Genomic DNA, 25,153 nt, shown 5'->3' with positions numbered 1-25,153 from the left:
ATTTGACCAGTTTTACCATCAAGTCTGAACCCCTGGATCATCATACAGCCAGCAATACAAGCCCTGCGGCGGTACTACTAAATCCCCATGACAATAACAATTCACCCATACCGACAAATATCATACACAATAACCCCAACGAATTAATGCATCATATAAAATCCGAACCTATGGAAATATCAATTGAACCTTCAGCATTACATATACCACAACCACCGCCTACTCTACGCTCACCAGCCATAGGACCACCACCTTTACTAAATGCCACACCAGAAGAGAATATTAATCAGAAATATTGTCAGACTTGTGACATTTCATTTAATTATATGAAAACCTATTTGGCTCATAAGCAATTCTATTGTAAAAATAAATTACGTAGACCAGATACTAATGATAGTCCAAGTCCTAATGCTGGTAATATAATAGCAAATGTACCATCACCCAATACTTTAATGATGCAGAAAAATAAAGAAAATCTACAGGAAGCTGCTATTTGATAGAATCAGTTGCAGGCTGCTACGAAATCTTGGGAATGGTATTATAAATGTTTTTAAGCGTAAATTGAAAGATAAATTAAATTAAAAAGCATATCAGCCGATAAAAAAAATAAAATAAAAAACTTAAAAACAAACAAATGCATAAATTACTAATTAAACAAAATTAACTTCAAAGATTATAAAATAAAAACAAAAAAAATGGTAACAAACAGTATTTAAAGAGAATCTCTGTAAATAAATTATTTCAATCTACTTGTGCATTTGTTTCAGAATTAAATAAAAATTAATAAAAAAAATTTATGCAAATACTATATAAACACATGACATAAAATGCATGCCAAAGTTTTAAATATTTAAGTAAAAAAAAAAAAACAATAAAATTACAATTTATGATCTAAAAAAATTAAAATATAAAACTTATTATATAAAAAAAAGAACCGAAAACTCCTAAACTTTTTAGCCTTTTAAAATATAATAAAAAAAAAGATAAAGTTTCGACACGAAACTTTTAAACTTATAACATTTAAATATTTGTTAATAAATTTAAAAATAAATTAATAAAAATATTTCTAAATAACAACAGAACACCACCTTTATTTAGTATAATAACTAAAACATTTATATGTAGTATATGAATATTAATTTAATTTTTTTTTACTATATTAAGCATTTTTTTTTTGTTTTAACTAATTGTTTTTCTTTTATTTTATTCTTTTTTTATAATTAAAAATTTTCTTGTTATTTCCTGTTGACTACTTTTATAAAGAATTAACATTTATATTATTTTACATTGTGTTCATTGTTTTTTATGGTATTTTTTATAAACTAGTTTTTTCTTGTATATTTTTTAAACTTTAATTTTAAACTATTTTGATGAATAATTTTTTTATTATTATAAAATTTTATATATTTCTTATTTTTTATGCAAGTTTTTTTTTTCATTTAAAGCAATACAAAATAAATATGTATGTATTACTCTAAGTATGTGACAATAATAATTTATTCCAAAAATAAAATAAAAAATATTAAAACAGTTATATTTAAATTATATTAATAATAATAATGAAAAAGAAATCTATTATTAGTTTAGAAATCGTATATAAATCAAATTATATGAAAAACTCAAATAATAAAAATTATCATTAATAATTACAAATGTGTGTGTTTCAACATGTTTTGCATTCAAAAATATTCCCAGTACAAATCGAAAAAAACAATCAGTTATATATAGTTCAAGTTTAGTTTTAGTTCAGCTCTAGTTTAGTTTTAGTTCGGTTACAGTTCAGTTCTAGTTCTGTTCTGCTCAAGTTCAGTGCTAGGACGGTTCTAATTGGGTTTTAGTTAACTTTTAGTTTAGTTCTAGTTAAGTTATAATTCAGTTCTAGTTCAGTTCTAGATCAGTTCTAGTTCAGTTCTAGTTCAGTTCTAGTTCAGTTCTAGTTCAGTTCTAGTTCAGTTCTAGTTCAGTTCTAGTTCAGTTCTAGTTCAGTTCTAGTTCAGTTCTAGTTCAGTTCTAGTTCAGTTCTAGTTCAGTTCTAGTTCAGTTCTAGTTCAGTTCTAGTTCAGTTCTAGTTCAGTTCTAGTTCAGTTCTAGTTCAGTTCTAGTTCAGTTCTAGTTCAGTTCTAGTTCAGTTCTAATTCAGTTCTAGTTCAGTTCTAGTTCAGTTCCAGTTCAATTCTAGTTCAGATCAAGTTCAGTTCTAGTTCATTTCTAGTTCATTTCTAGTTCAAGTCTAGTTCAGTTCTAGTTCAGCTCTAGTTCAAGTCTAGTTCAGTTGTATTTCAATTCTATTTCAGTTCTAATTCAGTCTTATTTAACTTGTAGTTCAGTTCTAGCTCAGTTCTGATTTAATTCTATTGCAGTTCAGTTCTTGTTTAGTTCTAGTTCAGTTCTAGTGCAATTGTATTTCAGTTTTAGTTCAGCTATACTTCTAGTTCAGTTCTATTACTGTTTAAATTCAGTTCGGTTCTAATTAAGTTTTAGTTAACTTCTAGTTCAGTTCTAGTTCAATTCTAGATCAGTTCAAGTACAGTTCTTGTCCAGTTCTAGTTCAGTTCTAGTTCAGTTCTAGTTCAGTTCTAGTTCAGTTCTAGTTCAGTTCTAGTTCAGTTCTAGTTCAGTTCTAGTTCAGTTCTAGTTCAGTTCTAGTTCAGTTCTAGTTCAGTTCTAGTTCAGTTCTAATTCAGTTCTAGTTCAGTTCTAGTTCAGTTCTAGTTCAGTTCTAGTTCAGTTCTAGTTCAATTCTAGTTCAGTTCTAGTTCAGTTCTAGTTCAGTTCTAGTTCAGTTCTAGTTCAGTTCTAGTTCAGTTCTAGTTCAGTTCTAGTTCAGTTCTAGTTCAGTTCTAGTTCAGTTCTAGTTCGGTTCTAGTTCAGTTCTAGATCAGATTTAGTTCAGTTTTAGTTTAGTTCAGTTCTAGTTCAGTTCTAGTTCAGTTCTAGCTCAGTTCTAGTTCAGTTTTAGTTCAGTTTTAGTTCAGTTCTTGTTTAGATCTAGCATAGTTCAGTTCTAGTTCAGTTCTTGTTTAGATCTAGCATAGTTCAGTTCAAGTTCAGTTCTAGTTCAGTTTTAGTTCAGTTCTAGTTCAGATCTAGCATAGTTCAAGTTCAGTTCTAGTTCAGTTCTAGTTCAGTTCTAGTTCAGTTCTAGTTCAGTTCTAGTTCAGTTCTAGTTCAGTTCTAGTTCAGTTCTAGTTCAGTTCTAGTTCAGTTCTAGTTCAGTTCTAGTTCAGTTCTAGTTCAGTTCTAGTTCAGTTCCAGTTCAGTTTCAGTTCTAGTTCAGTTCTTGTTTAGATCTAGCATAGTTCTAGTTCAGTTCTAGGACAGTTGTTTAGATCTAGCTCAGTTCTATTTTCAGTTCAAGTTCTAGTTCAGCTCTAGATCAGTTCTAGATCAGTTTTAATTCAGTTCTTGTATACTTATAGTTCAGTTGTTGTAAAATTCTATTACAGTTCTAGTTCAGCTCAAATTCTGTTCTAGTTCAGTCCTGGTTCTGGTTCAGTTCTAGTCCTGTTCTAGTTTAGTTCTAGCTCAGTTCTTGTTTAGTTCTAATTCAGTTCTAGTTCATTTCTTTGTGGTAATACCTATATTCAAGAAGAATTTATTAACAATAAATACATTTTCCGGCAGTCTGGAAATATGTGTGAAAAATTCATGAAATTTTGAACCGATTCTAAAATTATCAACTATGTTTATCCCTAGACGAAAGAAAAGACGTGACAAAATTTGTTGAAATGCCTGGCTGTTATAGTGAAGAATGAGAAGAACGTAATATTTTCATGGGCTGTTTCAGAATTTTTCTCATATCTCTTTTATTTAGGAACCGATCATGCTCGAAAGCATATTAGATAGAGATATTGAAGATTCGGATCTCGCAAAGTCCTCTGCAAAAATTATATTACAGAAATTTCAAACGGAAAGACAAACATACATACAAATGTACATACAAAGATGGAGGTTCTAAAAAAGCTTCACTATAAAATGTTTAATTGCTTTTGAAACACTTACCTTAAGCACATAGGTATGTAATTTATTTGCGTTGAATTTAAGAAAAATTTTATAGAAAAACTATTTTTTCACTTTCATAAACATTTGAGAGAAAAAAACTATTATTTTTCACTAATTACAATAAAACATTTAAATTTGTTCACATTTCTATTTTAATACATACTCTTCCATTTTACTATTTACCGTTATAATTGAAATGTCAATTATTACGCGTGTCTCTGACAATTGACAACAACAGGAAGTGTTGCATTTAATTTAGAGTTGCCAAGTTTTTTAAAAATATTAATAAATAATTTTGTAGTTCAGTTCTAGTTTAGTTTTAATTCAGTGCTAGTTCAGTTCTAGTTCAGTTCTAGTTTAGTTCTAATTCAGTTCTAGTTCAGTTCTAGTTCAGTTCTAGTTCAGTTCTAGTTCAGTTCTAGTTCAGTTCTAGTTCAGTTCTAGTTCAGTTCTAGTTCAGTTCTAGTTCAGTTCTAGTTCAGTTCTAGTTCAGTTCTAGTTCAGTTCTAGTTCTAGTTCAGTTCTACTTCAGTTCTAGTTCAGTTCTAGTTCCGTTCTAGTTCAGTTCTAGTTCAGTTCTAGTTCATTTCAATTTCAGTAGGTAAGTAAAGGGCCAAATAGACTACACAAGCGACTTGGCAAACACACTTTTTTCATTCCCAGACACACTACACAAACATTGCTCGTACTAACACCGATTTTTCACGTAAAAGTAAAAGTTTTATATAATTAATTAAATTATAACTAAAAATTTAAAATTGGAAAACCCGTTAATAATGTTAAAAAATATTGGGCGTTGCCAACTTTAAATAAAAAATAAAATTTTATTGTAAGATTACAACTCTGTGACGCGAGCGCCAAAATTTATCAACCAAGGTTTTGTTTTTTCCAAAAAGTTGTCAAGCAAACATGGCTGACACAATGGTAGGGTTGTATAACACAGCTAAAATATCAAATACCCAACTACTTAAAAATTTACATTGATGGTTACTTATAACAAAGCCATATTTAATCTTGGTCTTAGGTTTAAATAAATTTCCTTAAATCATTTTAAATATCTTTTAATTGCAAACTTATTCTTAAACATTATTTAAAAACTATTACGGAATGAAAAAAATCAACTCTGAAGATAGAAAGTAATCACTTCATGCCAATGACTACTTGGCAAATATGATACTTTCGAGTACTCCCTAGATATGCAACCCTACAGCACAAACACATTTACAAGCCATTAGCCGAACATTAACGAAGAAGAACGCATTTTTTCTTGCGTGCAAATTTGCAAAAAAGAAAAGAATCAGAAATTTAATTTTAAAATATAATAACTTTATCAATTATAAACAATAAACAACACAAATAAACGGTAACTATATTTGCGGACGCTTTTAAGTGAAAAGAATTTAAACGAATTCTTGTGAATATTTTTTAGTTAAATTTACGAAGAATCCAAAGACGCGTGCCCCAGCTAAAAAACGAAAATTTTACAACAAAAACATTTAAAGCATCATTAATCAGCCTTGAAAAAGAAAAGTTTCGAGAAAGTGAAGAACAATTTGTGGAAGAGTTAAAAGTAGAGGAATATGTCTGGCATAGCTATAACCCGTTTGGGCGAGGAACGTAAAGCATGGCGTAAAGATCATCCCTTCGGATTCGTGGCACGTCCTGCAAAAAATCCTGACGGTACTTTAAATCTTATGATTTGGGAATGCGCCATTCCCGGCAAAAAGAGCACACCCTGGGAAGGTGGTTTGTACAAATTGCGTATGATTTTCAAAGACGACTACCCAACATCGCCTCCAAAGTGTAAATTTGAACCTCCACTATTCCATCCAAATGTGTACCCCTCGGGCACCGTTTGTTTGTCCTTGTTGGATGAAGAGAAAGATTGGCGTCCCGCCATTACCATTAAACAAATTCTCTTGGGCATACAAGATCTCTTGAACGAGCCCAACATTAAGGATCCTGCCCAAGCAGAGGCTTATACAATCTACTGTCAGAATCGTCTGGAATACGAGAAACGTGTACGTGCTCAAGCCAGAGCTATGGCGGCCACAGAATAAGTGCCGTTGTCTTATATTGGATAGTACTTTATACTTTAAACTCCATTAGTTATTAAAACCTAAAAACAAAACCCCGAAGAAAACTCACATTTAAAACACACGCGTCGAGACATTTTTTTCCATCTGTAAAGCACTAAAGTTAGGAGTGCGAGGAGAAAAAATTGAAATAATGAAAGAATCGGTTTTTGTAAAACTGTCTGCTGCCAACACAGTTTGTTAAACTAAAGACAAAAGACGGACAGATGTTTTACAAAATGGATTAAAAATTTTTATAATTAACTCTGTAACTATGTACTACTATTTAAATTTCACATTTATTATTATATTTTATAAATTAAATGTATTTTTTTCTTTTTGTACAAAAAAAAAACAAAAAATATAATGGCTTTTTTCTCAATTGAACATTTTTGAATAAAATGTTTGTTGTGTTTGACTCATGCGACAAGATTTTAGTTACTGCAAAAAAAAAACGAGTCTTCATTACAAATGAAACCAGAACAACAAAATGAATTCAAAGTTGATGGAACAATTTTTAAGATACATATTTTTAAAGCTAATCAACGTATAAAATAAATATGATGGAATTAAAATAGAAACAAAAAAGTGTTGTTTTTTTTCTAGGAGCATATATGTAGGTAGTAGGCCAATCTTATATGGAAGTTTTAGCAAATTATGGAAAAATCATTAGCAAAATTATTTCTGTAGATATGTGACGAAATTCACCACAAATTATGGAAAGATCATTAGCAAAATTATGTCTGTCGAGAATTACTTACGAATAAATGATTTTCGGAAGTGAATTTTGTATTGATTTAATGATTAATTATGAGCCGTTCATGAATAACATAATTAAGTATGTAATAAGTTATTCTATATTAAGTGTCATTCAGGAAAGAGCTCAATGACCAATTATAAGCCGATCCAGACAAAATTTTACAGAATCTTATTCCGATATCATTCCTTATTCGTGTTATTTACGATTAAGTGATTTCCGGAACAAAGTTTATATGGAAACTGATCTATTATGGGATGATCCGGAAAAATAATTTGTATATGAATACAATGATGCTGATGTATTTGTTGTATGGACCTTATATGGGAGTTGTGATATATTATGGATCGATTCATGTTTATACATGCAAAATTTTGTAGTAATACAGAGAGTACAGAGTAATTAACAAAATAAATATTTTTGGTAATACCGCTATTTGAGACGAACTTATTAACAATAAACACATTTTCCGGTAATCTGTAAATTTATATGAGAAATATAGAAAATTTTGAACCGATTCTAATAATCCACGTTTATCCCTGAATGAAAGAAAAGACGTGATAAAATTTGTTGAAATACCTACCTAAATGCTATAGTTTCAGAAAAAAAGCTAATGAAGAAAGAGGAAGAACGTAATATTTTCATAAGATGTTTTGGAATTTTGCACATATATCTGTTAATTAAGGACCGATCATGCTAGAAAGCATATCAGAATTATTGAAGATTCGGATCTCGCTGATAACTGGGGTCTTCTGAAAATTGTGCATAAAGGTCACAAAAACTATACTATAAAAATTACAATCGGAATGACAAACATATACCTATACATATATCATTTTCAGAAAGATAAATGGTATTAAAAAGCTCCACTATAAAATGTTTAATTGCTTTTGAAACACTTACCTTAAGCGCAACCAAAATTCCATTACGTTCACAATGTTCAGTGGCGTTCACAATTTTATAGAAAAACAATTTTTGTCACTTTCACAAACACTTTCGTAAACATTTTACAGAAAAGCTGTTAATATTTACAATACTAATTTTCAAATTTATTCACATTTCTATATTAATACCCTTCCATTTTACTATTTACCGTTATAATTGAATTGTCAATTTCACGTGTCTTTGATAAATAAGAAATTAGAGTTGCCAAGATTTTAAAAATATATACAGAAATAATTTTTAAAAGCAAATTTTTTCTTTAATCAGATAAATAATATTGGATTTTAAGTAAATATAACAACCAAAAATGTTAAATTAACATTTAAATATATTTGTCTGTTATAAAATTGATTTAGAATAATAAACAAGCACGTGTATTTCAACAACTCCATATATGTATAGTGTAGGGTAAACATTAGAACTTGTAATGCTAACTAAACACATCTCCAAAATATTTTTGACATTTGTTATTGAATGAACACCACCAAGACGAAAAAAATGTCTACCCCCATTAAAAATCTGTGTCTGTCAAATGAAGAAAAATTTATACGATACGCGTAAAATGTAGAGAAAATTTTAAGGAAAATTTATTATTTCTAACGAAAAATTACTAGAAAAATGTGTAATAAAATAAAAATAACGTTGAACTTTAATCTAGTGTTTAAAAAATCAATAAATTAAAATGAATAAAGTGTTTAATTTGTAAATAAATGATTACATGACCCAACCCTAAAACAACCTAAACTGGTAAAAATCGAAGTCACAACAAAGAAAAAAAAAAAATAAAATAAAGCAAAACGAGAAAACGAAGAAAATAATTAAATTTTCCAGCGAAAAAATATATAAATCAATGTTAAAAGTGCAATAATATATATATATGAAATAAATAAATTAAATATAAAAAACAACACAATGGATCTAAAAGAAGATGGCAGAAGTGATTTCGGGGATAGTATTGGTTTCCCGGAAGGAACATATAATACAACTGGTGGCATACCCTTGGAAAATATGAAAATCGATGCGCCCATGGTAAAAACATAATAGTTAATAAAAACTTTGTAATGAATCATGGACTTAATATTATTTTTTTGTGGTATTTGTTTAAACACATACAAAAATTTAATTATTTTCTTTGGCTTATCAGTAATTGAATTAAATAAAAAAAAATCGAAGAAAAGGGTCGTTGTCATAATTCTGTGACCATATTTCTATAGATAAGATTGTTGTTATTGGACCATAAACAATGGTTTAGAATAATGTTAATATGTCTTACTGGAATTTCCGTTGTTATACCCTACACCTTAGTGGGAAGGGTATACATATATAAGTTTGTGGTTACATTTGTAATTAAAGTGTATATTGCATGTCTTAATAGGTAGCGAAATCCATTAAGGCAAGTTCGTATGTCTGTCTGTATCTACTTCCATACAAATTAAAAAAGTTTTGTATGGTTACAAATCAGACAAAATTAAATATTTTAAATAGTATTAACTTATAACTATTATTATTTTAGGATCTAAAGTACCAAACTAATTATCCGCTAGACTAGAGTATAGACTTATATATATACTAGACTACAGATCTCTATACTAAACTATAGACTAGACTAAAGACTAGACTATATACAAGACTATAGACTGAACTACAGGCTACACTATAGATTGGACTATAGATTAGACTATAGACTGGACTATGGACTGGACTATAGACCGGACTATAGACTATATTATAGTCCAGACTATAGACTAGATTATAGACTAGACTAAAGACTAGATTATAGACTAGACTACAGACTAGACACATGAAGTTAGAAAGTAGTGAAAAAGTACTAAAGTACAGAATTTTCATTGCCTTTTCGCAAATAACTCAAGAATTAATAAAAATATCGGAATCGGCGATCTATTTGTTTATTATTTATTTAGCTGAAGGGTATTTAAGATTCGGTATAACAGAATAAAGAAATCCTATTTGTTTCTAGAAAATTGAAAATTTGCAATTACATATTTATGTAAATCTAATCTGTAATAATTAAATTAATTTTAATATTTTATTCTTTGTTTTCCATTTATATTTCTTTGTGCTTGTTTTTGCTTTCATGTTAAATAATTTGCATTTGTGTGTGTGTGCGAGTAATAGATTTTTTTTTATTTGTTCATCTACGCACTTTGCCCTGTACCCCTTTATGGAATTTGGATGGCTGTGTTCATGACACTTTATAAAACATCTGTTCGATCATATGTTTTTGTAAATTTTTTGAGAGGGGGTTATTTTGTTGGCTTCCCCCTAAACAACCTGTTGTTATTTTGTTTGTAAACAAACTCTTTTTTTGTTGTTTTCATTTACCCAAAAAAAAAATGTAAATAAACAAAGAAATTTTGAGTTCATTTACCGTAATTGAGAAAAACAACTACTTGTTGACTTTCACTGAAAGTGTTGATTTTTTCTTGGCGGTTGATTGACCGCAAATGCCGGTAAACCTTTCTTTTTTCTTTTTTTTTTTGCCGGTCGTTAACAATATTTATTATTGTTTTATTGGGGGTGTTTATTATTGTTGACATTCTTTTTTATATTTAATTACGATTAGCTATTATGACGTAGGAATGAATTAGTGATTAATTTTAATATTATATTAATCATACCTATAAAAAGTATTTAATTCTATATCATTAATCACAATAGTACTTTTTTTGTATTATAGATACCCCCGCCAAATCATTTTCTTAGCAAGGGGTACTTACATACGAGTGTATAAGTGTTTTGAGATTGTCAAATCTATGTTATTATGGATTCCTTATTTGATTTCTTTCTTCATTCGGTCTCCGTCATTTAATTATTTGTAAACATTACTCAAAAAAGACTCCAAAATAGGATTTAAAAATGAGTCGGAAGTGATCAAAAGAAGTCCTCATAAAAGACTTAAATAATCCATTTCATGCAATTTAGAGAATTTCGAAAATTCGAAATCTATTTCGAAGCTAATTTCGAAAATACAGGCCTAAAAAGAAACTCTTAAATGGAAAAAGTTTTTAAATAAATATTATGAATATAAATTGACTTTTACGCCTAAAATTTGTAAAATATTATATTAATTGATTTTATTTTTAAATCTCCAGATATGGTTGCTTTGCTCTCTCCTAACATCGATAACATGGGTAACCTATATAACATTCTACAATTCCCGTTTGATTGGTATGCTAATAACAAAAATAGCTAATCGTTGGTTCATCAAAGGAGCATATTTTAAAATTGGTTAGTAAATTTTAAACACTTAAGTTATTCCATAACTAACATTTTATTATTACAGGTTCTGTAGCCTTAAATCCTTTAGCTGGTAAAATAATGTTTCGTGATTTTGTCTATATAACCTATGATTATTCGGCACGTATACAAGATGGTTATTTTATATTTCGTTGGTGGCGGTCATATGTGCCAAAAGATGTATCAGAAGGTAGGTTAATAGAATAATTTGTTTTTGCTAAATATATTTTAATTGTTCCTTATAGATCTGTCACATTCGGATACAAGATTATCTGTACAATTAAATGGTTCTGAATTGCATATTTATAATCGTTCTGATTTATATGATGAATTAGAAAGAACATTTGGCTTAAAGCCTTCTCTACTAATACCGGTGAGTTTTAGATTTTTTCTAAATATAAAAGATAATACATAAAATTTTATACTTGTTATACTCTACTTTTTAAGACCGATTCCCTGTCAACCGAAGAACGTTCAAAACTAAAAGAACATACTATGAATATGGAAAATGCTCGTCATAGCAAGCATCAAAGTGTTAAACATTCCGAAGCTATGAAAGCCACAACATGGCGTGATCTCATACCTGTGATTAAACTTGATATCTGCTCAGGACGTTTTGTCTTTGGCAATCGTCTAACACCTACCACTCTTTCCATATCGATGGAAGAAGCTCACTGTACGTATAGTACAAAGCCTGCCGTTTGTCGTCTAGATCATTTTATGCATTTTGTCAAGGCCAATGTGGAAAATGCCAAAGTTATGTTTGCTCCCAGTCCCAAGTATACGGGGCTGGTTGATGAACCACCCCGTTATATGGGTGAAGGTTTTGTGGTCATGATGTCAAATCAAATGGATTTATATTTTTATATGGATGAACCGGGTGTAGTGCCGGAGGAACCTGTACATATAATTTTAGCCAATGGTGATAAGGTTGAACCTTTGCCACCGGTATTGGGTATTGATATTAAGTGTCTGAAAGGCACTGATTTTAGTTATGGCCCCTGGGCGGATAGACAAAGGGATCATTTGTTTAATTTTTTCTATCCACCCGACTGGAAAGAAATGCAGGTTACGGCCACACCCAAACCGGGAGAATTGCGGAGTTACCAATCGTTTGATGTTACTTTGTGTGTGTTAAATGAAGCCACCATTGATATATTATTCTCTAAAGAAAAAGAAACCAATGCCATGCATATAACAGTGGGTCCTGCCTCTTATGTAGAGGTGACCATACCCTGGGTGACGCTATCAGATGGTTATACCTCTAAAATACAAGGTCAACTCTTTCATGTAGAGGCCACCACTTCATTACAATATCGTAGTTTAGCAGAATTCGAATCGTTGGAGTATAAGGTACGCATACATTATCCCACAAAGTGGAATGCACCTCAGGATTGGAGCATAGCGCTGACCGGTTGCAAAGCCACCGCCTATATTGTCTACAAACATAAATGTTTCTTTCAAGATCTCATAGAAGATTGGGCTAGCAAAGCTAGACCCGATATTTTAACTTTTGTGCCATATACTTGTAAATTTAATATTCTACTAAATGAATTTGAGATCTTGACTTTGTGTAATGAATACAATTGGATTGATTGCTCCAGCGCTAATCAGGAAAATAATCATTTGGCATTTTGTGGTGATGTATTTGATATGAGCTTTGCTTTGCCGTTTGATGATTTTCTGCCTAAAACAGTGACTTTAAAGTTTTGGATACATGGAGAGGGTTTGGACTTGAGTTTATATGTACCAGAAGTGTCCTCGACTAAACCTATTGTTTTGGCCATAGATGAAAATGCTCGCCTGCTAACACGTGGTGGCAAAGTTAAAACTAGACCTGAGTTGTATACCAAAAAATGGCGTAAAATTTGCCAAAGAACATCCGGTTGGATTGATTGTTGGACTGTACCTATTGTAGCTTTATCCATACAATATGTTTACCATCCCGTACCACCCTTGGGACCAGATCCTCAAGCTGATATAACAACACCTGAAAAAGAAGAAATTTTGCTCAGTCCTATGCGTATACCGCAAACTCGTAAGTCTCCCAATCAAAATTGGCAAAAGCCAGAACAATATAAATTTGATCCTGCCACTTTGCCGGCAGATCATGTCACGGTAGAGCTAGAAATCGGCTCTTCTGTACTCATGTGTTATGGTAATGTTTTAAGGAATTTCATAAATCTTAAGGAGAACATATTTGGTGAAGATCAAAATTTCACCGATATGGAACAATCAAATATTAAAACAAAAGATTCATCTACTGCAGCGCCGGTCAATCCCAAAGATCAATTACTAGTTAAAGACAAAGATCTGGCTACAAAGTCCATATCTGAGGTGACCGTACCGGAGGAGAAACAAAAACCTTTCGATCCTCGTTTATATAGACCACTGGAGGTTATAGTATCTGTTATAATACACGACATACAGGCTCATGTTATGAAGAATTGTAATGAAAATGATCCACCCTGTCCGGTGGTGTTAATAGAACGTTTAGGTTTTGAAATGAATAAACGTTATCATGAGACAACACTGCAGGTTTTAGTAAGTCCTTCGTATTTAATAACCTCGGATACGGTGGTGAGACAAAATCGTGATAAACATATAAATCAGGGCCATCTAATGCTGTCTGCTGTACAGGTAAGAGAAATGTTAAACCTTACACTTTTTTCAAATCTGTCTACAATGAAGACTATAGATCAATCTTTAGTTAATATTAAATATCAGTCTAAAGCCAGGACAATAGATCTGTCTAATGTTAAGACTATAGATTAGTCTTTTGTCAAGACTAAAGATCAGTCTATATTCAAGACTATAGATAAGTCCATAGTAAGGACTATAGATTAGTCTATAGTGAAGACTATAGATCAGTCTATAGTCAAGACTATAGATCAGTCTATAGTCAAGACTATAGATCAGTCTATAGTCAAGACTATAGATTAGTCTATAGTCAAGACTATAGATGAGTCTATAGTTAAGACTATATAGATCAGTCCATAGTTAAGACTATAGATCAGTCCATAGTCAAGACTATAGATCAGTCTATAGTTAAGACTATAGATCAGTCCATAGTCAAGACTATAGATCAGTCTATAGTCAAGACTATAGATCAGTCTATAGTCAGGACTATAGATCAATCTATATTCAAGACTATAGATCAGTCTATATTCAAGACTATAGATCAGTCTATAGTTAAGACTATAGATCAGTCTATTGTCAAAACTATAGATCAGTCTATTGTCAAGACTATAACTCAGACTGTATTCAAGACTATAGATTAGTCTATAGTTCAGAATATAGATCAGTCTATAGTTAAGACTATAGTCAAGACTATAGATCAGTCTATAGTCAAGTCTATTGTCATGGCTATAGATCAGTCTATAGTCACGTGTATAGAACAGTCTTTTGTCAAGACTATAAATTAGCCTATAGTCATCACTATAGATCAGCCTATTGTCAAGAGTATAGATCACTTAAAGTTCCAACTATAGATCACTATTGACTATACTATAATTCTCTTCATAGTCAAGACCAATTTATATTTTTTTTATTTCTTTCCAGGTTCGTGGTCATGCTATGTTCAGTAATGAAGGTTGTGCTTTAGACGAAGACACGCTAGAATACTCCTGGCTGGTAGAGGTACAATTGGGTAAATTATCGGGAAAGCTAACATTACCACAACTATTTAATGTGGCCGTTGGCCTAGAGACATTAGTGCTTTTGGCAGTAGATCCAGAAAATTGTCTTAAATCTCCGAAGACTGTACGCAATTGTCATCATGGTGTGCCCAGTAATCAATGTCCTCATACTAAAGAGGAGAATAAATACAAATGTCCCTCGGCTGAAGATATTAAATATAAAATGACTCGTGTTTCTGTGGATGCAGTTGATGTATATCTGATAGAGAGTGGTACAGCTTTGCATGCATGGGTAAGTGAAAGGATATTCAGCTAAACTATAAATAATATAATTTAATGATCTCTTCTAGATCTCTCCTATACGTTTGGCTAATTGCAATCTCCATGGTCAGCGTGTTAAATCCGGTATATCCGGTTTATTACCTTCAATTTTAATAAGACTGTTTATGTTAAATGCTGGTTGTACTTCAAATATGACAAATTCTTATAATACAAATACCACTGGTAGCAATAGATCGGGAAAAATACGACGTGCAGATCAAGATTCTGTAAAATCAGAAATATATCATAATACACATCAGCCTCCTCCTCCTCATCAGGGTAAATCGAAACGAAGCTCTAATTCATTCTCACAAAGAAGGGATTCACGTGAAGAAAGTTCACGCAAATTACGTGATAGTTTTTCGGAATGTCGTCGTCCTACGGCCTATGACAATGAATTCTTTGAAAATTGGGTAGAAGTAGGTTGTACATCACTGGGTCCTATACTTCTAGAGGGAGCCTCGGCATTGCCAATACCCGATCATAAATTGCATTTAGTGCAGCATAAGTATAACTTCTAAATTCTTGATTCCTTTTTGTTTTTCTTCAGTAATTTTATTTCTATTTTAGTTTTTTGCGTGAACATGATGTTAAAACTAAACGTTTGTGGTTTTTGTGGTCTAATACTACTAATGCCAATGCTGTTGGAGGTGTTGTTGACATATCTCGCTGTGGTTGTATTGGAGGCTGTGCCTTTTTTGGTAGTAATCGCAATGGCTTGAAATTTTTCAAACCCTCTGCCCAAGATTTGGTAGATAATTATAATATAGCCAGATATTTGTGAGTATTAACAGTTTATGGTATAAGTTCAGAATTTTTATTATAATTTTTGAAAATTTCAGCATTATTAATAACAACAAAGATTTTGGCTTTGGTGAGAGTATTTTGCATCAAGGACAATTAGTTTTTCATACACCACCTTATAGTTTACACTCAGTATATCTACATGATTCAGCAGACTTTACAGGAAAGGTAAGCCAGTGAAACCTAGAATAAAAATTTAAGTTTTAACTATTTTGTTTATTACTTTTAGGGCAAACTATATCGTCCTGCTGTGGCTGTTAATGGCAGTCTTAAGAAATCTGATTTAGCCGGCAAAGAACTCAATACCAAAATGAAAATTGGTGGTGCATCTACATTGGAAAAGGATATTAATGGCCGTAAATCAAGAGAAAGTATTGGTTCTCCTAATACTCTGGAACGGCGCACCAAACGTTATTCTACCACTCGTCAAACCTCAGTAGAAGTTCCTTATGCTCGCCTCTTGGATAGTCCTTCGAAAAAGGTTTTAAGACAAGATTCCACTGAATCTCAAGGTGTAGTCTATCGTCGTGGCTCGGATTCTAATAAGTCACAAAATAACACTTTACGTGTTTCACCGCCCAAAACTAGTATCTCCGATTCTCGTTTAACTGGTGAAGTTAATGTAGAAGATGAATTAGAGGTAAATTTTGATAATTTTAAGAAATTAAAACATGATTATTTATTATATTTTTTTGATTTTAGATACCCGATGAAATGTCCCATTCGGCACCACATTCTCATCCTTTGGAATTTGAAATTGCCGATATAAATATACAAAATCAAATGCCTGTCGATTTAACGAATGGTGATCATTTGACGCGTGAAGTTCAACGTACTATTTCACTAACATCGGAAAATCCCTCCGAAATGTTTTTCTCCGCCGAAGAGGATATTTCGAATATGATGTCTCAAAGGGGTTCAATTAAGAATCATAATGGTTCCATTATATTTTCGGGCAAAAAACGTTTTTCATCGGATTTAAGGTAATTATTTTCTTATCGACAAAATGCAAAAATTCCGGCGAAAACTATTTTTAGTGAAATTTTTCGGTGAAAACAGATTTATTGGAATTTTTGGAGAAAACTGTTGGAGTGAAATTTTTCGGTTAAAACAATTTATAGTGAAATTTTCGGAAAAAAACCCGTTTTTAGTGAACATTTTTTGCAAACAAAATTTTTAGTAAAAATTTGCGATAAAAACAGTATATTTCGGCGAAAACAGCTTTTAGTGAATTTTTTCGTTTGTAGTGAAAATTTTCGCTTAAAGCAGTCTTTTGGTGAAATTTTTTGGTGAAAGCAATTTTTAGGAAATTTTTTCAGTTAAAGCAGTTTTTAGCAAAATTTTTACCGTTTTAGTTTTTAGTGAAATTTTTCTAGAAAACTATTAAAGTGAAACAAATTTTTGGTGAAATTTTTTGGCGAAAACAGTTTTTAGTGAAAATTTCCTGCGAAAACTATCTTTTTGTGCTATTTGCGATGAAAACAGTTTGTAGTGAAATTTTTGGGTAAAGCAGTTTAGTGGCAATATTTGGTGAAAGTAATTTTTAGTGAAATTTTTTGGTGAAAGCAGTTTTTAGTGAAAATTTTCGATGAAAACAGTTTGTAGAGAAAATTTGCGATGAAAGTAGTTTGTAGTGAAATTTTTTGGTGAAAACAGTTTTTGGTGAAAATAATTTTTAGTGAAACTTATTTTTTAATATTTTTTTTTGCGATTTAAACTTAAAACTTAGTGAAAAATTTTGATTACAAAATCCGCGAAAATTCTGTGTAATTTTTTTAAAATTTTTCTTTTAATTTTTATAAAATTTTTCACGCTAAGCTTCAGTTAGAAACTTTTTAATTTGAAATAATTTAAATTTTTTCATTACAGCATTGGCAATCAAAATGAAAACGCCACATTATCATCTCTAAATACCTATCGCAGTGATTTAGAAATACATGCTCCAGAGCCCAATACAAAACCTTTGACTAAACGCCCGCAAAGTACTACAGAATTGGTAAGTTTTCAAAATCTTTGTAAACTTTTTGCAATAGTTTAAAGTTTTCACCCAAAATAAATCACCTAAATAAACAACATCTTAACAAGCTTCACATATTTTTTAATAATAATTATTTACGAAAAATATATATAAATATTTTAAAAACTATAACTATTTTTTTAAAGAAAGCTAACTAAGTAAAACTATATTTTAAAAATTAGCTTTTAATTTAAAAGAAAATAAAAACTAAATTTCAAAACCAAACAACTTCCAACTAATTTCTCTACTTTTTTTTATATAAATCTTTCAACAACAACAACTTTTGCATGCTTTATTCTGTACATATAATATATAAATAATAAAACTCATTAAACAATTGATATCACTATGCAAAAAACTAAAAAAAAAAATCGAAAAACAAATTTGTTAAAATTTTCAAAAAATAAATCCCATCAATTTCATAGAACGAAGACGTCAGACGTATTCATGGTCTTGCTACACCAATCAGAAAACTAACTAATATCTCATCAAGACCTGAGTATCGACATTTTATTCATGATGTGAGTAGTTTTTAGTGTTTCCAAACAAAAAACAACCAACAACCTTCTTAGAACTTTTACTATTGTTTCTAGAAACTGTTTTTTAATAACCAAACAACTAACTTTTCTTTCGTTTATTTTAATTTCTTTTGGTTTCAATAGTATTTTGAAACTGTAGTTGGAAATTAATTTAAAAATTGGCTAATTTTTCTTATATTAGTCTTTCCGTTTATTATTGTTTTGTATTGATTTTTCTTTTGCCCTTGCACTTTAAAATGGAATGTTGTTAACAATTGTTTTTTTATATAAGAAAAGTAATTTGCATGTATTTAGTTGCTAATCACATGTTAAAAATATAAATTCATCAGTCTATTGTTAAGACTCAGTCACAGTCTACAGGTCTTTAGATTATTCTAAAGCCAAGACTATAGATTACTCTACAGTCTGTAATGTGGACTATATGTTAAATACCACAGATAAGACTGTAGATCAGTCTATAGTCTGGACTATAGACTATAGTAAAGACAGGATAATCTTGTAGTCAAGACAATAAATCAGTCTAAAGCTAAGACTTTATATCAATATATATTGTCAAGGTTGTATAGATCATTCTAAAGCCAAGTCTATAGATTACCCTTTAGTCAAGAATGCAAACTATAGACCAGTATTTGGTTAAGTCAGGACTATAGACCATTCAAAAGTCAAGATTGTAGATCAGTATATAGTTAGGACTATAGATCATGCAAAAGCCAAGACTATAGATCAGTCTATAGATTATTCAAAAGCGAATAATAAAGATCACTATGTAGTGATGACTCTAGATTAAGTATATGTCAGTCTAGACTATAGTCAAGAATACAAGCCATATAAAAGTTTAAACTAGTGTTAAGACTATAAACTACATATAAGTTTAGATCCTAGACTATAGCCAAGACTTTATATTGTTGATTAAACTATAGTCAATACTGATCAATACTGACCTATAGTCAAAATTCTAGATTATTCTTTAGTTATTAAAACTAGAACTTAACTGAACTAGAACATAACTAGAACTGAACTAGAACTGAACTAGAACTGAACTAGAACTAGAACTGAACTAGAACTAGAACTGAACTAGAACTAGAACTGAACTAGAACTGAACTAGAACTGAACTAGTACTGAACTAGAACTGAACTAGAACTGAACTAGAACTGAACTAGATCTGAACTAGAACTGAACTAGAATTAAACTAGAACTGAACTGAACTAGAACTGAACTAGAACTGAACTAGAACTGAACTAGAACTGAACTAGAACTGAACTAGAACTGAACTAGAACTGAACTAGAACTGAACTAGAACTGAACTAGAACTGAACTAGAACTGAACTAGAACTGAACTAGAACTGAACTAGAACTGAACTAGAATTGGTCTTCCGTTAAATTATAGAACTATGTATAACATTTGCTAAACTTAATTTTCAGATTAGTTGTTCTATTTTTTTAAATCACACACTAGTTACGAATGCGTTATTTGAAAATGTCTTTGCATCAATTTTAGTTTTAGAATTTCCTAACCATAAATAAACCATTAATACTAAATTTAACCCATATATATTTTTTCTATTTAAAAAAGGTCGACTCTAGAGGTTCTTCATCTGGCACCCCTTCGTTATCATCGAATTCTTTTATTTCGGCTATGTCCTCACAAGAAGATGTCGCTTTAGTTAATCTACATCAGCAAGTGAATAGACCTATTATCGATTCTCCCCTACTAATGGCCAGTTATTTAAATCATCTGTCTCAAGTGAAATGTTTCAATTGGACTTCTTGTTCTTTTCCCTCGGGTTTGGATGTCTTTTCCACGCCACTGTTTAGTGAAAATGAAGATGGTGGTCTAACCTATATAGGCAGTAAAATGATACCACACTTTGATTTGTATTCATCGTGGCGTGAAATAAAAGTAGTGCCGCGCTATGAAAATCAAACTGGTAGCAATAGTTCGGCTACATTTATGGGAGGACCCAAATCACATCCTTGGGATCCTAGTGTTCTTTTAAAAGAAGAGGAGAATGACAAAACCACAAATGGTTTTGATGATGGTGAATTTATGAGTTTACAAGCTGAGGGAGCCGCCTGTACCTCTGTGGTGGCTAGACTAAAGGGTCAGGTTAATATATTTTTAACACCTTTATTGCTAGAGGGTTTACAAAGGTAAGTTTTTCAAAATATTAAACAGTTTAATAAAATTGTTAAGTTAATTTCTTTTAACTCTAACATGTTGGTTTTTAAAATCATTGTCATAATTCTTATGGTTTTGCTTGTCAGTTTGGGGAAATGAATAATCCAATTGTTTTAAGTATTCCTCATTTGTATTCGTCTAAAGGAATAATTTGAATAATTTTTATGTTTTTTTTTTAATATGTTCAATTGTATATACCTTTTCATCAGCTCTTTTAGCTCTTTGATTTTCTTCCTTTGGTTTAATATAGTAATTTAAATCGTTTTTATTGTTTAGGGGCTCAAAATTGTAATCTTCTTGTTCGGGGTTATAATACATTATATTATCGAAATCTTGAGCCTCAAAGTTATTTCCATCTAAAGTCTTAGCATTTGTGTTTATAAATCTAGCAAATAAAACATATTTAATTGATTCATTAATGCTTACTTTTTTTTACCTTTGATCCTGGTGATCTAAATCTTCATAATCAGTCGAGTCAATAAATTTTTGTAAAGTATCCAAATCTTTAAGAGATAAGTCACTTAAAGCCAATTTAAGTTCGTTATCCGATAGATCGCTGGTAATATCTTGATTTTCCAATTGCTATAACAACAGAAATGAAATAACTTTATTCCTGAACTGATCTGAACTAGAACTGAACTAGAATCGAACTAGAACTGAACTAGAACTGAACTAGAACTGAACTAGAACTGAACTAGAATCGAACTAGAACTGAACTAGAACTGAACTAGAACTGAACTAGAACTGAACTAGAACTGAACTAGAACTGAACTAGAACTGAACTAGAACTGAACTAGAACTGAACTAGAACTGAACTAAAATTGAACTAGAACTGAACTAGAACTGAACTAGAACTGAACTAGAACTGAACTAGAACTGAACTAGAACTGAACTAGAACTGAACTAGAACTGAACTAGAACTGAACTGAACTAGAATTGAACTAGAACTGAACTAGAACTGAACTAGAACTGAACTAGAACTGAACTAGAACTGAACTAGAACTGAACTAGAACTGAACTAGAACTGAACTAGAACTGAACTAGAACTGAACTAGAACTGAACTAGATTGAACTAGAATTGAACTAGAACTGAACTAGAACTGAACTAGAACTGAACTAGAACTGAACTAGAACTGAACTAGAACTGAACTAGAACTGAACTAGAACTGAACTAGAACTGAACTAGAACTGAACTAGAACTGAACTAGAACTGAACTAGAACTGAACTAGAACTGAACTAGAACTGAACTAGAACTGAACTAGAACTGAACTAGAACTGAACTAGAACTGAACTAGAACTGAACTAGAACTGAACTAGAACTGAACTAGAACTGAACTAGAACTGAACTAGAACTGAACTAGAACTGAACTAGAACTGAACTAGAACTGAACTAGAACTGAACTAGAACTGAACTAGAACTGAACTAGAACTGAACTAGAACTGAACTAGAACTGAACTAGAACTGAACTAGAACTGAACTAGAACTGAACTAGAACTGAACTAGAACTGAACTAGAACTGAACTAGAACTGAACTAGAACTGAACTAGAACTGAACTAGAACTGAACTAGAACTGAACTAGAACTGAACTAGAACTGAACTAGAACTGAACTAGAACTGAACTAGAACTGAACTAGAACTACTAGAACTGAACTAGAACTGAACTAGAATTGAACTAGAACTGAACTAGAACTGAACTAGAACTGAACTAGAACTGAACTAGAACTGAACTAGAACTGAACTAGAACTGAACTAGAACTGAACTAGAACTGAACTAGAACTGAACTAGAACTGAACTAGAACTGAACTAGAACTGAACTAGAACTGAACTAGAACTGAACTAGAACTGAACTAGAACTGAACTAGAACTGAACTAGAACTGAACTAGAACTGAACTAGAACTGAACTAGAACTGAACTAGAACTGAACTAGAACTGAACTAGAACTGAACTAGAACTAAACTAGAACTGAACTAGAACTGAACTAGAATTGAACTAGAACTGAACTAGAACTGAACTAGAACTGAACTAGAACTGAGAACTGAACTATAACTGAACTAGAACTGAACTAGAACTGAACTAGAACTGAACTAGAACTGAACTAGAACTGAACTAGAACTGAACTAGAACTGAACTAGAACTGAACTAGAACTGAACTAGAATTGAACTAGAACTGAACTAGAACTGAACTAGAACTGAACTAGAACTGAACTAGAACTGAACTAGAACTGAACTAGAACTGAACTAGAACTGAACTAGAACTGAACTAGAACTGAACTAGAACTGAACGAAATGAACTAGAACTGAACTAGAACTGAACTAGAACTGAACTAGAACTGAACTAGAACTGAACTAGAACTGAACTAGTACTGAACTAGAACTGAACTAGAACTGAACTAGAACTGAACTAGAACTGAACTAGAACTGAACTAGAACTGAACTAGAACTGAACTAGAACTGAACTAGAACTGAACTAGAACTGAAAGAACTGAACTAGAACTGAACTAGAACTGAACTAGAACTGAACTAGAAACTGAAACTAGAACTGCAACTAGAACTGAACTAGAACTGAACTAGAACTGAACTAGAACTGAACTAGAACTGAACTAGAAACTGAACTAGACTGAACTAGAAACTGAACTAGAACTGAACTAGACTGAAGAACTGAAAATAGAACCCCTGAAACTAGAAACTGAACTAGAAATGAATAGAACGAACTAGAATGACCTAGAACTGAACCTAGAACTGACTAGAAACTGAACTAGACACTGAACTAGAACTGAAACAGAACTGAACTAGAACTGAACCTAGAACTGAACTAGAACTGAACTAGACTGAACGAGAACTGAACTAGAACTGAACTAGAACTGAAACTAGAAACTGACTAGAACGTGAACTAGACTGAACTAGAACTGAACTAGACTGAACTAGAACTGAACTAGAACCTAGAACTAACTGAAACTAGAACTGAACTGAGAACTGAACTAGAACTGAACTAAAACTGAACTAGAACTGAACTAGAACTAGAACTGAACTAGAACTGAACTATAACTGAATTAGAACTGAACTAGATCTTAACATGAATGCCAAATTACATCTATTCTGGTTACGGGAAATTCAGTTAGAAATTTTGATCAATACAAACTTAATACATAATTAAATTACTCACCATATCGTCAAAAGTGTTATAAACTTTAACAAACACTGTTAAAATTGCAAAAATTATTCCTAAAATCGAATTTATTTCAACCGCCAACATTTTGTTTTATTTATTTACATATTTTATTAACAAATGATAAATATTTCAAATTTCAATTTTAATAAATTCCTTTCAGAATGGTTGAAGCTGCCATACCTACATTTTCGAATATGCATTTATTAACTGTGGTGAATTACATACACTCCTCTTGTATAGCCAAAGTTAAGAATGACAACATTTTAAAAAGGGATCAATCTTTGAGTTATTGGTCACAAGTGCATTCTAACTCTAAACGTTCTACAACAGAACGTAATTTATTAGGGCCTGGCGATTCTTTCTTAAGTGATGTTTATGAAGAAAGCATATCGACCAAGACCCAGGGTTTAATTGTTTTACCCAAGGTCAGCATAACCATGTTACAATCATCCATAATCGAAGAGGTTATTTCAGTGGCTGCCTTGGATAATGTGCAGGTGGGTTAATAAATAATGTTAATTATTATAAAATTGTCTTACTAATATTTATAACTTAAAGGATCTTAGTTGCGTGTCCTTACTGACATTCTACATAGAAGGTGTTTCCACTAAATTTCATTTGGGTAAAACGACCCGTGCCTCCATGCATAATGTTTACATACAACAGACAGTGCAGTCTGGCAATAGCAATAAAAAAGGAGGTATAATGAAGGGCACCAGAGCATTACTGGCGCATCTATCTTCACAATCTCGCCCTGATAATGTGCAAGGAGAACCTATACTGATCGAAACTTCTGAAAAACAACTTGAAGAATTGGTAATAACACTAGATGTGGGTCGAGCTCATGCTCAACTAAGACGTTTAAAAACTGAAAGCACCACAGGACAGGAATCTCCTATTATGGTTACTGCTATACCAGAACCTAAGAGTAAAGTTTTATTTGAATGCCTAAAAATGACCGATAATACGGGAGTAGATAGCATTGGTTACATAATGTTTGAATGTGGTTTAGAGGGAGTGGGTGTAAAGATAGTTAAGCGATCACATTTTGAAAAATCTGAAAATTCCAAAGAAGAACTGGCTGAAATGGCGGAAGAAGGTTTAAATGAATTGGTAGAAACAGCTACCACCACCGCTACCAATAATCCACAAATAGATGTTTCGGCCACCTCAAGAGCAGAGGCTGCCTGGCGATTATTAACTAAGAAACCGCCCACACCCAAAACTCCTAAAGAAAAATTCCAGACTGCTTTGGAAAACATCATTGTTACCGAACGCCCTGAAATAAATAGCGAAAATCGCAAATCTACTCCCAAACCACCAGATGAAGATGTGGAAAAGGGTAAAATGAATAATGGACAAAAGAAGCAGGAGCCTTTTGATAAAGTGGCAAATAAGGAAAATGATAAGACTTCGTCATGTGTTATCGAATTGAAATCGGTGTGG

General features: G+C 31.5%; 4 protein-coding genes across 5 annotated transcripts in view; 3 read left to right on the top strand and 1 right to left on the bottom strand.

Annotated features, from left to right (window-relative positions):
- Nucleotides 1-939, top strand: part of LOC119609152 (zinc finger protein ush) — a 50,949-nt gene extending 50,010 nt beyond the window's left edge. The window contains exon 9 of the mRNA XM_037963868.1: nucleotides 11-939. Within this exon, the coding sequence (XP_037819796.1) occupies nucleotides 11-497 (487 nt within the window). The 3' untranslated portion in view covers nucleotides 498-939. The remainder of the gene's footprint in view (nucleotides 1-10) is intronic.
- Nucleotides 940-5,200: 4,261 nt separating this feature from the next.
- On the top strand, nucleotides 5,201-6,495 carry LOC119609153 (SUMO-conjugating enzyme UBC9-B). The gene is made up of 2 exons (XM_037963869.1): nucleotides 5,201-5,365; nucleotides 5,432-6,495. The coding sequence occupies exon 2, from the start codon at nucleotides 5,583-5,585 to the stop codon at nucleotides 6,060-6,062; it is 480 nt and encodes a 159-aa protein (XP_037819797.1). The 5' UTR covers nucleotides 5,201-5,365; nucleotides 5,432-5,582; the 3' UTR covers nucleotides 6,063-6,495.
- Nucleotides 6,496-8,272: 1,777 nt separating this feature from the next.
- LOC119609154 (transmembrane protein KIAA1109 homolog) overlaps nucleotides 8,273-25,153 on the top strand; it is a 32,170-nt gene continuing 15,289 nt past the window's right edge. The window contains 16 exon segments of the mRNA XM_037963870.1: nucleotides 8,273-8,805; nucleotides 10,890-11,025; nucleotides 11,081-11,224; nucleotides 11,280-11,407; nucleotides 11,482-13,674; nucleotides 14,596-14,964; nucleotides 15,023-15,501; nucleotides 15,564-15,773; nucleotides 15,836-15,965; nucleotides 16,027-16,437; nucleotides 16,500-16,780; nucleotides 17,667-17,793; nucleotides 18,240-18,335; nucleotides 19,928-20,505; nucleotides 23,868-24,204; nucleotides 24,266-25,153. Of these exon segments, the coding sequence (XP_037819798.1) occupies nucleotides 8,689-8,805; nucleotides 10,890-11,025; nucleotides 11,081-11,224; nucleotides 11,280-11,407; nucleotides 11,482-13,674; nucleotides 14,596-14,964; nucleotides 15,023-15,501; nucleotides 15,564-15,773; nucleotides 15,836-15,965; nucleotides 16,027-16,437; nucleotides 16,500-16,780; nucleotides 17,667-17,793; nucleotides 18,240-18,335; nucleotides 19,928-20,505; nucleotides 23,868-24,204; nucleotides 24,266-25,153 (6,624 nt within the window). The 5' untranslated portion in view covers nucleotides 8,273-8,688.
- Nucleotides 15,846-23,816, bottom strand: LOC119609155. Of its 2 annotated transcripts, none has more exons than XM_037963873.1 (4): nucleotides 23,702-23,816; nucleotides 20,970-21,115; nucleotides 20,732-20,918; nucleotides 15,846-15,980 (listed from the first exon to the last, which is right to left on the bottom strand). In XM_037963873.1, exons 1-4 carry the CDS (start codon nucleotides 23,789-23,791, stop codon nucleotides 15,945-15,947), a joined length of 459 nt encoding a protein of 152 aa, XP_037819801.1. In that variant the 5' UTR covers nucleotides 23,792-23,816; the 3' UTR covers nucleotides 15,846-15,944. The 2 variants fall into 2 exon arrangements, with proteins under 2 accessions (XP_037819801.1, XP_037819800.1); XM_037963872.1 differs by lacking the exon at nucleotides 15,846-15,980 and adding an exon at nucleotides 20,463-20,671.

Source organism: Lucilia sericata, unplaced genomic scaffold (genome assembly GCF_015586225.1).
Source record: "Lucilia sericata isolate MDLA Ls3-8-SP2 unplaced genomic scaffold, ASM1558622v1 Contig000943F_arrow, whole genome shotgun sequence".
NCBI lineage: Eukaryota > Metazoa > Arthropoda > Insecta > Diptera > Calliphoridae > Lucilia > Lucilia sericata.
This window is presented reverse-complemented; position numbering and strand designations above follow the sequence as displayed.